This window comes from Taeniopygia guttata, chromosome Z, assembly GCF_048771995.1.
Source record: "Taeniopygia guttata chromosome Z, bTaeGut7.mat, whole genome shotgun sequence".
Lineage (NCBI taxonomy): Eukaryota > Metazoa > Chordata > Aves > Passeriformes > Estrildidae > Taeniopygia > Taeniopygia guttata.
The window spans coordinates 6,253,116-6,268,961 of NC_133063.1; the positions used below are offsets into that span (position 1 = coordinate 6,253,116).

At 41.6% G+C, this 15,846-nt stretch overlaps 1 protein-coding gene across 1 annotated transcript in view; it reads right to left on the reverse strand.

Annotated features, from left to right (window-relative positions):
- CHSY3 (chondroitin sulfate synthase 3) overlaps positions 1 to 6,590 on the reverse strand; it is a 146,968-nt gene extending 140,378 nt beyond the window's left edge. The window contains exons 1-2 of the mRNA XM_002188714.6: positions 5,727 to 6,590; positions 3,865 to 4,148 (exon numbers count right to left, since the gene is read on the reverse strand). Coding sequence (XP_002188750.6) covers positions 3,865 to 4,148; positions 5,727 to 6,441 — 999 coding nt within the window. The 5' untranslated portion in view covers positions 6,442 to 6,590. The remainder of the gene's footprint in view (positions 1 to 3,864; positions 4,149 to 5,726) is intronic.
- Between the last annotated feature and the right edge of the window lie 9,256 nt (positions 6,591 to 15,846).

The following is a 15,846-nucleotide window of genomic DNA, read 5'->3' on the forward strand; positions in this document are numbered from 1 at the left end:
TAAATTACAAAATGGTCTTCTGAAACCCAAAATGTACTTTTAAAAGAAAGGGGGAAGAGAAGAGAGATAAAATGACCAGACTTTTATTTCAAATCATCCTCTATACTCAAATTCCTCTTAAACAGCAAAACGAGGAAGTACAGGGCATCTCAGCTTTTTAACTATATTTTTGTTTTCAAAAGAATACAAAACATATGACTCATTAAAATTAAGATAATTTCTTAATTCTTTTAAAATGAAAACATTTAAAAGCTTCAAAATTAGTGGAAGAGAGTGATAGCTTGAAATATGGATTCTGAAAACAAATCAAAAAGCCCTTTTAATCTTTAGTTTCTGATTTGGGGAAGCAGAAGATGCTATGACCTTACAAAAATGAACAGACATTTTCCAGAGATGCTTTGCACAAATTTGTCAGGTTTATTATACCTCAGTCATCATAGCATCATCAAAACTAAGAGTAAATTAACGCATAATTGAAAAAATATGCCAGAACAAGGGTGGATCTTCTGTAAAAAAAAAAAAAAAAATCCATCCAAATACACTTCTAGCCGATACCTCCTCATGAAGCAAGGAAATGGACTAGATTTAGGCTACAGTTCAACTGTTGCTTCCAGACAATTTGAATCCAAGCTGCTGTCAAGACAGCAGTTTGACATGTTGCTGGTCCTTTATTGCTGGCTATGACCACCTCTTTTTCTCCTGATGCTCATGCTCAGCAAAGTGGATTCTCCCCTGTTCCAGCTCACCACAGGCTGCCCAAGTCCAGCAGAACAGGACAACAACTAAAAAGAGACACTAACCTGAATGTCCTCCTCTTTCTGACCTCCATTTTTCATAAGGACCCTAAAAACACTCTCATTAGATTCCCTCTCTCAGCAATCTAATGACTAATTCTTTATTTAGAGTAGAGGAGCTCCATCAGCAGACACAGAGAGAGGCTCATCACCTCAGCCATGAGTCACTTGGTACGTGGGAGTCCCAATCTTTAGACCGGGCTTCAAATCTGGCAGAACTAGAATTTAACTCTAGAAAGCTCAAAACATGAGTTGCTCACTGCAGGCCCATAAATATCTTCTTTTCTTATTCATTCTTACAACAAAAAAATTGGTAATTTTTTTTTTTTTTAAAAACACACCAAAGTTGTTACCCTCTTCTTGTCAGCAAGCATATTATGCATATAAGCTACCATATGCTTCTGGCTAGCCCTAAATAGCAGCAGAACAAATTCTGACAGGCAGCCAGTCAACTACACCAGCTAAACCATCCAGCAGAGATCAAACATTTCAGGTTTTCTCAGCAACTCTTTGACTTTCCAACCCAGTTCTTCAAAAAGAAATCTAGTAAAAAATGAGGCAATAGTGATTCAATTCTTCTGGAGCTAAAAAGCTCCTATGAATTTTAATGTCATTGTTTCCAGCTTACATTGGTCTTCACAAATACATACAAAAGACCAATTATTGATCTTACTAAAATCAACTGAGTTAATCATAATCCTGCAACTCAACAGGACTCGGTTTATTACTTACATAGAACAAGAGGACAAAAGTGCAACTGGCTATACAGGAAGTCCTGGTCACAATCTTAGATTTTGTGCACATGTATCTGAAGGAATATTCCCCTTCTAGCACATCGAGAGCGTTTCTGATCTAATACAGGAATAAAAAAGCACACAGAAATATTTTCAGTGCCCCAGGGGAAAAAAATCACTCTTTTCACCAAATAATCTAGCAATCTGCACCACACTGATCTCCTCAGGTGGAGTATCATACTGTTGCACAGGACAAACTATACCAAAGCACAATGCATCTTCTCTTTCCAGACACCCCATTTCACTCCTTCCCATCTAGATAGGTTTAATTCTGGGATAACATCCTAAGCAGCTTTGCCTTAATCATCTGCATTTTCCCAAGCAGCTTCTGCACTGGAAACAGTCAAAGATTCTTCAGAATCAGACAGAAATACTGGTCAGAAATTAGTAGTAACTATTGCAATGCCCAACACATTTTTTCTTCTTTACTACATTATTACATAGACCTAGGTCCTTCAAGAGCAATTGACAACCAAGTCTGGTGTCACTCTATTCCAGCATACAAGCCTAAGTTTTTTCATAAAGTCTGTTTTCAGGCCTCAATCCTATAATGAATAGCTGAGTTTCTGAGCAGTCATATAAACCAGCCTCCAAAACTGTATTTTTTTTATTCCATCCCCCTTAAGATCAGTGGCTGGAGCTAACATTTCCTGACATTCAACATCAAAACAAACTGTAACTATGGTGACAATATTATCAGTTTTCTTCCACAGATTTCTCCCCAGCTCAAGCCATAAAAATAAAACCAAAACCCCTTCTGTGATACAACTGTCAAGGCAGAACTTAATGTTGCCACCTGATACAGCAAGTATCACCATGTCCATAAGGACTGGAAAATAGCTTTGTACAGGCACAGCCCAAACAGAATGTATGATCAGAGTCAGAGTGTATGATCATACATCAGGGTGTATTATTAGGCTGCAGATGTACCATGCAATTTGGATGTCTGATTAGGAACCACTGGTCCTATATAGTCCTACATGGATTTCCATCAACACCATAAATGCCTTCCCTTCTCTGCCACAGCAACAGGCATATTATTTCACAGCAGCATTTACAAGACATAATGAAATAATCTTAAAAAAGCATATTTCTATTGTGAAGTAGATTTGTCCCTCTAGGATTTCTACCTAATTAGTAACAAGCATCCAGTATTTTCTTTTGTTCTCCTGTTTACATACACTGTAGCCTACTAAACACAATTATAAATGGTCACCTTTCCCTGGGACATTCAGAAAAATGCTATTACACAAAATTAATTTTTTTTCTGACTTGTTGACACTAAATACCACGTAGCCTCTTTCTTTGGCCCATTTAAATGGATTTTTCCTGATTAATGAGGGAGTGCCACAAGAGCAAGAACATGTTAATATTAAATAACTGATCCAAATAAGTGAAATCATATTCAACATATTAGGTTTTACCCTTTATCCTTTCTTGTAGTTGTATGCTCAGCCTATTTTTATCTATGAAAAGAGTCTTGCAAATAAGCACAATAATTCCAGAGAAACCAGCATGAAATTTAGTTATGGCATTGCAGATAAACTTTTTTCGTACTGCAACAGACCCTTATTACTTTAGAAAATGCTACTACTAAATTAAGTAATTTGTTTCTAAAATTACTTTGGCATAGGAAAATTTATTACACTGCACATATTCTTAATCCATTTTAACACCGTTCTATGCTAAGAAAAACACTAACAAAGTTGTATCATAGAAAGGCAGTGTAAAAAATTTCATTTCTGTACAAAAAAAAAACAAACCCAGCCAAACAACACTTATTTCTGCTTTTATCAATAAAATACATCTGAGTAAGTAAGAAAATACGTCCCATTCTTTAAATGCTACGATGTATTTTAAGAGACTGTGACACAGAGCAAACAGATATGCTTTGTGCTTAACTAAACTTGAAATGATCTGCTTAAAACAATCTGTCCTGAACGGCATATATATCAAATGCAACAGCTCCCTGTCAAGGATTGCTTTGAAACCCTCTAGTTAATGCTTTAACAACTTACAGCATAGCAACACTTACAACATGGCTGCAGTAAATTGTCACCAATGAAAACTGTAAGACACAAGTAGGAATAAATATGATTAGAGCAATATGCTCTGAATGCTTTCCTCTCGTTTTTCCTTACAGTCTGCAGTTCACATCCTGATGCAAGCACTGGAAGATAATTAAAGTGGAAAGAGATTGCAGATACAGCTACTTACCTTGCAAGATGAAAAACTCTGTAAACAAATAGCACACTGCAATCTGTACTGTCACTCACCTCATAGGACCAAACGCACTGAGTTCCTCCAAACCTCCGGACACACCTGCCCACTTCCACATCCTCGTGAGTGGTGTACATCTCTCGAAGGCATTCACCTATATGTGGCACCATCCTCCGGAGAACCTCCCGGCTGAAGATCATTCCTGGCCCTCCCATACAGAAATTTTCTCCAGGCTCCAGCCCCAGTTTTCCGAGTTCTTCAATATTACCCAGACCAGTCTGCCCCAAATAGAGAGGTTTACTGCTGTTCAGTGAGCGAAGAAACTCCTCCAGTTTTTCACCTGACAAAAATACAAGACTACTGTTATTTCTCTGACTATTCTGCCAGCCATCTCTTTCGCTGTACTCCAAGCTTTTAGAAAAATGTAACAGGTACCTGAGACTGTCAAGAGGAAATCCTAGACCTAGAGAAAACATCCTTGGACAAGTTAACAGGTTTTTTTAAAACCAGTATTACAATGACATTTTCCTTCCAGCCACAAGCTGGAATATCGTCAAAACTTAATTTTTGACAGTGAAGTTTTCTGTTCAAACAATACTGATGGAAAGCATTTGCTAGTATAAAAGTCCCTAAAGTTGGACAATTTAGACAATATAGTTCCAGGCTGGGGAGGAAAGGAAGTGGATGGGAAATAGGTAAGATTTAATAGGATTAATTTTTGAAAATACCAAAGCAAATCTAAATTAACTAAGAAAAACAGGTTTGATTATAGACTAATTCTTGGAAACAAAGACTCTTGTTAATTTCAAACAGTTCCAGTGCTACCGTGTTTATCATCACTTAGCTAGTTATTTTGGGAAACTTTAGTATCTATTTGAAATTAAGAGTTTCTTGATAGGTTTAATGTGGTACCATTAAGGCAGAATCTTAACGTAATCAATTAAAGATAGGTTCGGTACAACTTCGGAATGAGCTCAAAGAAAACACAACTTCATGCCTGCAACTGAATGCATATACATATATATGTGTGTACATCTGCAGGTATTTGACAGGTGAATGACAGCAGATGAGCAGGCAGCCTGTTAAACGACTCAAAATTAAGCGACAAACAAGGAAGCGTACAGCCACCACCAATGAATTTACAACAGTGTAGGCAAGCAAACTCATAACCTCGCCTTATGCTTTTAACTTCAGCTTCCCTTTCCTAAGCGCGGGACACGGAACAAACAATGCCACCCTCAAGAGCAGTTCAAAAGGAAGCAGGCTGCAGAACACCACGTCTTAAGGGTGCTATGAAACTCGCACGGGAGCTGCGGCTTCCCGGAGGCGCCCGCTGCACTGAACAGCATCTTTACTGGATGCGCTCGCCCAGCCCAGGGTGGAGGCAGCGGGAGCTGGTGGCGGTGACAGCAGCACCGCTCCCCGGGAGTCCCGCACCCGAGAGACTCCGCTGAAGGGCCGGGGAGAGGCACGACCGCCAGACACCCCGCAGTCGGGTCGTGAGCCCTGCACCGCCCCGCAGTCCGCCGCGCCCGGTCGGACCGGACCCGCTCCGAGGGAACACAGCGGAGGCTCGTCCGCAGCATCGCCACGGAAGCGAGGGCGGGGACGGCAGCACCTGGACCACAAGCCCATCCAAGGGACCGCTCACCGTGCCCGGCGCGGTCCAAGCCGCAGTTTTAGCTCCGCGCCCCGGACACGCCGGGGTTCCCTCAGGGATGGGGAGGCTCCCCACACCCCGCACACTGGGGCTGGAAGCAAATGCCGGCGGGGTGGCGACAGGTCGAGGCACCCCATGCTCTCCCCCGCCCCAGGCGAGAAACGAATCTCTCCCCGACCCACGGGGAGACTCCGACGGGCTCCCAGACAGCGCTCCCCTTCCTCCCTGCCTCCCGCCGGCGGGATGCGCCCCGGTCACCTTTTATGTAGACGTCGTCGTCCGCCCGCATGAACCACTCGTACTTGTCCAGGTAGTGGTCGTGCATGTACTTGATCATCATGAAGGACTTCTTTTGCGGTGGGTAAGAGTCGTCCACTCCTGGCAGGGCGACGACGGGCAGCGGGGGCATCCCGGGGGGCGCGGCGGAGCCCTGGCTGGAGAAGAACTCCACGCGGCCCGGCACCGAGGGCGCCCACGTCCGCTGCGCCGCCACCGCCCGGCTGCCCAGGTACTTCTGGGCCGTCATCACGCCCACGTAGAGAAAGTTGCGGGGCTTGGCGCAGCCCTGGGCGCCCCCCCAGTCCCCGCTCCCGTTGTGGCTGCCGCCAGGCCGGCCGCTCCGCTTCTCGCCGCCTTCGTCCTCCTCCTCCGGCTCGCCTTCCCCGCCGGCAGCGGGGCTGGAGACGGTGCCCTCCGCCGCGGCGGGCGGCAGCTCCCAGGGGCTGCTCCTGAAACTCGTGCCGCCCAGCACGGCCGCTGCCCCCGGCGGCGCCTGCTGCCCGCCCGCCGCCGCCGCGCCCCGGGCCGCCCCCGGCCCCGCCGCGCGGCCGTAGTAGGAGCAGAGGCTGGCGCCGCGCCGCTTCTTCTCGCCGAGCTCGGCCACTCTGGGGGCGATCAGCCAGGAGGCGGCGGTGAAACCCAGCACCAACCCCAGCACCACGCTCAGCCAGGGTCTCCGGGATCGCGCTGCCATGTCGCGGGCGGGGCGGCTCCCGGAGCAGAGGCGACCACCGTCCCGCGGCGGCCTCGGGCGCGGCGGCTCCTGCCCGCGGCTCCCGGCCCCGCCGCGGCGGCCCGGGCGGCTGCGCTGCTGCCGAGTCAAACTTCTGCGGGCGGGAGGGCGGCAGAGCGGCAGCGGCGGCGCCTCCGCTCCGCTGGCACCTCGTCCCCGCCGCGGCTGGTCCCTCCCGGTCCCTCCCTGCCCCTCCCACCGCTCGGCCTCTCCTCCCGGCCCCGCGCAGCGCCGCCGCCTTCCTCCGCGGCTGCCGAGCGCCTCACCCCGGAGGGCGCCGCCGGCGCCCGAGCTGCGCCGGAGAAGTGGCGGCCGTCGCCGCCGCTCCGGAAGGAAACGATTTTTTTAGATGCCTCGGCACCCGAACCGGCCCCGCCGTCCGCCGGCGACCCTCCTGCCCGCTGAGGCCGGGCCGGGGCCGCCCGCCGGGCAGTGCGGAAGGGTGGGGCGCGGTGGGGCTGCCCCCGGCAGCCTCGCTCGGCGCTGGAGCCTCCGGTGCGTCCCGGACCCGCTGTAGCAGCGGGCGAGGCCGGGGTCTCATCAGCACCATCCGAGCGCCACGGGGCGCCGGACGGGATCGTTCAGCCCGCTCGTCTCCTCCAGAGCGGTGGTTGTGAAAGGCAGGTCCGGGTGTCCTGTCCGGAGGAGAGATGGAGAGATGCCCTCTCCGCTGCCTCCGCTCTGGCCTCTGCCTTCTGCCCTCGACAGTTAGCAACTCCACAGCTAAAAGTGCTTTTCCTGTGGAGTGGATTCCCGCGGCCCGAGTGTATAATTAGTGTTAGTAATTTGTATTGTTGTTTGTATTGTTAATATTGATTTGGTTCTCATGAGCTCCAAGATCCTGGAGCATTGCTTCCTCATCTCCCTGACCTCTGGGTAACCTCCGCAGTCCAGGATAACTGACGGCAACAATATAACGTTAAGGACACTGTGCCTGCGGGGACAGTTTAAATTCTGAAGTTTAAGGTTGCCTGCATATCGTCCATATTTATATGCATCCCTTACCTAATTGTGCAAGATGTCTATCTCCAACAAGAGCTATAAATTGCTCCTCATATCCATACATCTTTTCACTGAAATACATCAATACAACAGATCCGGTAGCATATATTTAATAGTTTTCAGCAAAACCATCCAATTTTGTGGCTAATCTATGGCGTTGTCTATCACTTCTTGTGATTTAATCAATTGTCAGACACATGTCGAAGTGGGAGGAGGAGTGTGGAGGCTGGTGGTCTGTGATGTTAGCAAAAGTATGCGAATAGTGAGAGAAAAATGTCAAGCCTGTTTGGAAAATGATGCCGCTTTACCCACCTAACAAAGCAAGTCCACTCTGCACAGTCTTTAGCTGCGAAGAGGTCACTTACTGAAGTAATTTGCAGTTTTTCCACGTGACAGCGGATACATGCAGTGAGCAGGCTGCCTGCTCTTTGTGTTTCTGAGATGTGGAAGCACCAGGCTCAGGAAGCATACTCCTGTGGTTTTACCAGGACTCAATGTCCTTTCCAAACAGACCATGGTTAATTTCCTCCCCATGTGCACACGGGCTAGCAGGTTTGTAACACCAATCAGTAAGGCACTAGGCATTCATTCCAGCTGTCAGCACTAAAAACATCAGCCCTGGTGTTGTGTCCTACTAACAGACAAGCTAAGTGAAAAGGATGTCCTCCAGAAAGGTTTTACAATGGCATTGGGAATTACCAGTGTTATGAGAGTCTCAGCTTTCTGTATGAGCCTTGCACTTTAAAATACTATCTCACATCCCTTTCCCCCATCTCCTTGCAAACAGTTGGAGTCGCTGGGCCATGGGGAGTCATGTGCAGCACAACCTCCTTGGGGAGCCCAATCATAATGGTGTCCTAAATTTTCAATCAACTTACTGCCCTTGGGTTGCAGTGGTACACTAAGCCACTTCCCTTGCTTATGCATATAACTGAAATTACTCCAGTCAGTGTCAGCTGCAGCAGCTCCTCAGATCTGACAGATCTTATTTTTGTCACAAAAAGAACAGGTAAACCCATGAGAGATGATTATAAAGCCCTTTACACACTTCTGAGTTGAAAATGGACCCCAAGGTCTTGTGTTTATTTTTAAATTATCAAAATAATTAATAAATAAATTTAATATAAGGTGTGTATCTACCTGAATTTGTATTTTTAGTTCAATACTCTTCCACTGTTTTGGAAAAAAGAGAAATCTGTTGAAGGTTTGTGGGATTTAATGGACACAGACGTAGACTGGACCACTTTTATAAGAGCAATGGTGGCATCTAGTGGTTAACAATAACAGTCCTGTACCTGTGTTCAGAATGCCTTTAAAAATCATGTAAAAGAGCATATAAAACACCATATCTATTCATAGCAGCCATAGGTGGAAAGCAATGACTGAATCTAGCTGTCTTTTAGGTGTTCTGTTAGAAAGTTAAGAAAGAATAATGGCTGTGTATGCCATTTTCAAAACAACAACAACAAAAAAGCCTGAAAAAGTAGTGGGAAGCGGATATGCTTGATGCAAGAAAGGGGAAATTTAAGACTGGAATTTAATAATTATTAAAAAGACTGAAGCTATTTCTGTCAGTAATCAGACAAATCTGAAAAATTTACAATAGGGTGGCAGTGTTCAAATCTGAAACAAAACCTTTTTCACTACTTTTTCACTTTCATTCTTTAAAGTATCACCACAAATCAGTGAATAACTTCCTTTTAGGTGTGTGAGATTAAAAACTAATTAGAGCATTTGGCTCTAAGTGATGGAAAATAATGTGCCCAGCCCACAAAAATAGCTCATATCAGAGCTAGCACAACCATGTGAAAAATATAAAAAAATATCAATGGTATTTGTGGAGCAAACTTACAGGAACTCTAAGCTTGAGTTGGGCATTTGGTTTCATTACGGAGTTATACAGACATCATTTACAGAGCAGTAGTTGTAACTGCCAACTATCCTATAACATTTTTGTAGGCATATATTTATTCATTGATACACCTGGGTAATCGTATCTTAACAAAAAAATAGTCTTTAGTTTTTATTACAATGTTCCGAACTCTTCAGGGTTTATGGCTGAGCTTGGTATTTTTACATTGTGTTTGCATTATTGCAACATCTGGCTCTATAACCATTTGCATTCCTATGCACCGTTTTATTTTGGAAGGTTATTATATGTCCAATCTATTAACCCTCACAGACATCCGACTGAGTATGTTAAAGCCTTTTCAACTGATTTTACTGGGCACTGGACACAGCCAGATCTCAGATGAATATACCCCTTTCTTTCAAGAGCGATCAGCTGCTTATGTCCTTACCATCTGTCTTAGTTTGAAGAACAGGTGCCTGCCATGGAAGGTGGGAACCTCCCTTGGAATGGAAAAAAAATTAGACCCTTCCATCTGAATTACTATAACTTTGAAATTAAGGGGTCTTCAGGCAGATATAGGAAAAGAAATAACAGTTCTTTACTAGTTTACGTATGTGTAAAAACGGCAGCGACAACAAAAAGAACCAGAAGATCAAAGCACCTCTGAGGAAATTTGTTGACTTTTTTACCCCTTCTTGCTAGCCTGTCTGACAGGAGGTGGGTTTTGGTGGGACCAGGGAAAGTGACATCCCTGTTGGCAGTGCCCTCCCTGTACCTATGGAAACCCTTGATCACTATACCCCACTATCTCTTTTTATACAAGGCAGGTGCAATTTATTTAAAGAATATCGGACATCCTGGGGTTTCAAACTGGAATTGGTAGGGTGGAGTTAGGGCTAAACATCTCATACAAACTCTTTTCCTGTGAAGCAGCGCTTGGAAATTGATTCCCACCTGCCAGTGCCACAGGGAGGATCCCTCTGACGAGGGAGAGGCTCGGGCATCCCGACACAGGTAAAGAGAGCTGCCGGCTGCACCCTTCCCCCTCCTCCTCTTCTTCCTCCCAGCTACATCTTTTTTTTCTCTTAAGTATCGGTCGTTATTGTTTCTTAGCAGCAGATGGGACAAAATTCCATGAGAGAAAGAAACAAAAAGAGAAACCCTAACCCCCAACACAGTCTTACCAGAATTTCCTTGCAGAGAAATTGCACCTAGTGCAGCAGGAGGCCAACTGCAATATCTTCCTCCTTCACTACTGTCCACAGAGCCAATTCTGATGCTCATATACTGAGTCCTGTTCCAGGCTGAGATCAGTGAAGTGCAACAGGTATTACTGAAAACAAAACTTTGTATTGTCTAGAATTATTTGCAGTTCTGAAAATCCATCAGTAATTAAAATTTTAGATTCAAGATGATTTCGCAACATCAGCTATTACTAAACCCATCTTTTATTACTGTAAAACAAACAAACTACACGATCTGCAATTCAATTAAAGTGTGGAGCTTCTTACTCAAATTTAGATAAAAACAAAATTTAAGTACTATGATAGGCTATGCTGGGAAATCCATACTTCTGAAAATCCATTTAGATTTAATGTTTTCTCCATTATTTATGAAGAAATATTATTACACAAAAGTTTACAGGGGAATTTATATGTAAATTTGTTTAACCTTCTTTATTTTAAACTCTATTTCAAACTCTTTATCTTGTCTGTACTTTGTAGTTGTTTTCCCTCTTATTTTAGAAGAGAAATAAGTGAGACAAAATCACTGTCTTTTACAAATAGAAGACCTCCATACATAGCTCCCACCCCTACTTGGGATACACTAAAAGATTCTAAGTGGTTGACAGCAGTGTTTACTCTCTTCCTTCTCAGGTACCCCTATAGCCATGGACTAGAATGGAAGACATAGTCTCAAGTGGTTTAAACAGATTTGTCTTAACACTTCTGTCACACATTATTGCCTACTACTCTAATGAGAGATGAAATAATTAAAAGTAAATGAGCAAAGTTATCATTTGAAGGAAAGTCAGCAAAGTGTTGTGTTTCCAAACACTTAGGATGGACAGAAATCCACTGTACCTCGATCATGGTAAAGAGGTGGCTACAGCTGTAAGGAACACAACAGAAAATTTCTCTTTTAAAGACCTCAGCAAACACATTCTCCATGCACTCTGAGAGCAGCCTCTATGGAGGAATATAATGTATGGATATTCCATACATATTCCTCCTGTATGGAGGAAGACTTTCTTGCTTAACATAACTTACCTGCAATTTCTGCATTAGGAAAATAAACTGTATAGTGTTTTTTTTTTTTTCAAAATTGTAAAGTATGTTCATAAGACTGAGAAAGTTTTAGTTCTAATAGCTGTTATTAATTGTTTTACTACCAAAGGTAATAGCACCATTTGATTAACCTGGCCACAAAAAAAGCCTTTTTTCATTTTCCACCTGGAAAAAAAGAGAAGGTAAAATAGAGGAGTAATTTCTAATAGCAATGGCAGTATCCTACATACACAAATGCCTTACTGGTTAATCTGCAGACTGCAGTAATGCATACCAGGAAACTCTGTAATATACTTTATTGTTCGGTTTGGGAAAGGTAGAGGTCACTCCGTTAAGGCTGCTCAAGCAATCTGAAAAGAAAAATCTTGCAAAGTAAATAAAAATCTAAACTGAACTAAAAAAAAAAAAATCTACTCAGATCTAAAAAATCTACTCAGAAGAGAACTAGAAAGATAATAGCAGGGTGTCTACAGACATGAACAGCTATTGCTTCCAGAGGCAGGATTGAATAATTATCTTTCATTATAAACCAGCCAAAACAGAAGTGACAATAAACACATACACATCCCCTCTTCCAAAATCCAGTGTCAATGAACCATGTGGTATCTTAAAAGAAAAAACTAGAAAGAGAGAACTGTATGGTCAGAAGTCTGATTCTAGGCGTATTGGTTTAATGCATTTATGTAATCCTTTTATAAGAACCGTTGAAGAGGTTATAAACAAGTTAATAACAAACAACATTTTTTCCAAGTTTGTTAGGAATTTTACTCAAATGTGACTTTTACTCAAATTTGATATCAAAGTCACCTAATGGAATATCCTTCTAGTCTGTAGCTTGAAATGCCTGGATGAAGGACAAATACTGATACTTACAAGATTCATCCTCTTTATAAAAAACTGCAATAACATTATTGTGAAACTATTATATAAAGCCAGAAAAAAATATTTCTTTTTTATATTATCTCACTTTTCCCACTTGATTATAGAGACAAATTTCCAAAGTCTGAATTAAGAATATAAATAATAATACTTTAATATTAAGAGAGCAAAATATAAAGAATTTTTATTATTAGAATCCAGTCTTTCAGTCTGTCAGTACTCTGAATTTACGTAGAAGCTGTCCCATTGAATTTGGTAGGATTATGGATGTGTCAGCTTCTTGTTCTTATTACTAGATTAGAGTATTAATAATCATACTCAGATTTCTAAAAAGCCAGACAAGAGCTAAGCATTATTAGATTATTTTGCCTGAGAAGTTTAATATGTTGTCTGCTGTAGCTGATCACACACAGGATTAGAAAGCCTGGCAGGAGAGTTTAAACATGCCATGGATAAACTATTAAATTCCTACCAAAGACTTTGGAAAGCTGCTTATTGATTTCAACTAGCCTTGGAATGGGCCTGAAATCTTGTTTATGCCTGAGACCTTTCTTATGCTTTCTTGATTTGAATACAGGTAGGTTCTTTAACAGCTACACTGGGAGCCTGAATAGATGTCAGATGAGGAAAATATACATGCACAATAGGAAGAGAGTTGTGCCACCTTGTGAAACAACACCGTGGTTGCAGTCAGATGGTCTCTGGCGGCATTTAATTGCAATTCAAACCATTATATGTCTTCAGAACCAAGTTATTAGTGCACTATTTTGTTTTTCTACCTTTTATTAGAAAAATTTAAGAAAAAAAAAAACTTTTCTACTTGCATTCTGATTTATTTGATGAAAATGTTATCACAGTTTTGAAAAAATTATCTTTTACCTGCTCATTTCTGCCCAATGTAGCTGCAATATTTTGCACAAACAGTAGATATCTCTTAATAGAAGTTTTTCCCAAATAATTCTATCTTTTTCAAAAGTAATAACTAATTTGTATAAGGTATTTTATTCAGAGAATCTAGAATTTTGAGGGGAAACACATACAAGCAAGCAAGCAAACAAACAAATAAATAAATCTTCTAAGAGGCATAAGGTATTTCCCAAGGAAAAAGTTGGATTTTTAATTTTATCTTCCTGTGATTGCATTCAAATTTTTTTTTAATTAAAACAATTGAAAGAAAACACTTTTTAGGTTTAAAATATATGATATTTCTGTGAGTAAAAATGCATGCATTAAATATCAACCATGTAATCCATTCAACAAATTTCTACAAGAACACAGTTTCTCTGTTTTAAATATACATCATATAAAAAGTTTGGGTTTTTTTTAATAATTTTTACTAGCATTTTTACTTATAATATAAATAAGATATTTTATTAGTAATGTTGCAAACCTACACTTGACTGAAGAGGACCCCACAGCTGAAGAGAGAATCATCCCTGATTTCCATTCTATCACCTCATTTTTTCAATGAGCAGTTTGTGGCATATTTTCTCTACTCAGTTACCCAGTACATGGTGGCCCAAATTCAGTGGAATATATTCTTTTTAGCATGGAAGCTATCCTAATGGAACTAGGACAGTTAAACTAGAAGTTTAAAATTACAAAAGGTTAACTCTGTACATAAAATAAAGAGACCACCACAATATTTTTCTTTAGAATGGCTATATTTTAAGAGATGCTACGAAGTAAAAGTATATGTTTGCATTTAAAGGCATTGTCCCCAAATCGCTAATGTGGGAATTAAAGCTTGTTGTGATTATAGAAATAGAGTACTTGGAATTTAAAATTTTGTAATGTATTTTTACTCTTAAAAGTGGCCATAGTGAAGAGAGAAACTACTAAATTATATTTGTGACTCATGTGCATTTAGAAACTTAACATTCCCAGGGCAATGGCATCAAGCATGAACTCTGGCAAATTTGCTTTGCAAAATCCCACTGCTTACATAGCTACTTGTATTTCATGCAACTTTTGCAAAGAAAAAATTTGCTTGGTGGGGAACTGGCATTTACAACACTGATGAGCATCAGCATGTGAAAAATTGCAGAAAATACCCAGGACTTAGGATTGTTTATCAATTTAGATTGCGGCCTTGAGGTAAGAATGAAGAAAATTTACAAATTTACAGTCTCATGCCACAAGTTTCTAACAGAAATTTTCTCATGGGTAAGCTTCTGAAATTTCAGATAATCATAAGACAAATATGGATTAATTTCTCTGATGATAAAATAAGCATGTATGTCTTACTCTTTTTTGTATAATCCTAACTATGGTTGTCTCCAAGAACTGTGTCAATGCAAAATCTAGCTAAAGTAAAAAAGGCTATGGATTTTAAAGTTAGACTAGTTAGTCAGGCTCCTGTCCCATGCGGGAACCCATCCTTTCAGGCTGGAAGATGCAAGGTTGATGACAGCAGGCTGATCCAAATGAATTCTCATTCAATTTATATTAGGGAACAATTTTGTATACCTTGTGGCAGCCATATGTGGTATATGTGGCAATCATAGAAGAAGGGGCTGTTAAGATCTTTTGAGTGCTCTGTGGACAAAGATGTGAAAGTTCTTCTGGGGCAAGGAGAATAAATTGCAAATTATTCTTAATTAATAAACAAAGGACTTAGAAATTCCTCAAGTAGTATATTCCACCACTTCCATTATATATAGTTCTTCCCAGATGGCTGATACAAGCAGGGCTGATATGGAGAGGTACCATCACATCACCCAAAGGAAACAGCCAGAAAGAGTTTAGCAGGAGGGCATGCACTGCTCCTTTTGGCTGGACTGGTAAGACTGACTGCTCTGGCCACCAAAACTTACCCTCTGTCATTCTTCTGGCTATAATCTTTTGCAAAACAGGAAGTAAGGAAAGAAGAAGCCAGCAACCAACTAAACCAAACTTTGAAAAGCTGGAGATAAACCTGAAGGCACAGCTGTGCAGCACAATACAAAAACACTTGAGGAGGAGAGACAACACCATCCCTCCCTATTCCTGCGACATGGACAGTAAACAACATTTGATATCATTACCTAAAGATATTTTTATATTAAATTAGTGGTTCAAGTCTATTATTAGCTATATTTGTCTTTATTTCACCAGTAATTGTAAATGAGAAAGCAAGAAATCTGCATTTATTAGTCCTTGCTGTGTGTATGTGACTAATCCTTGTCTCTGTCTCCTTTTATTCAAGTAATTACAACTAGGAATTTTAACACTAGAACTTATATTTTTCAGCTAACTAATTATTTTCTCTCAATAATATTTTAAACAGATTTCAGCTATTAAGCACCTAGTGCAATATAAGAGCATATAAAATAAAACCATGCCCTGTCTTTGCAGCATTTCTCT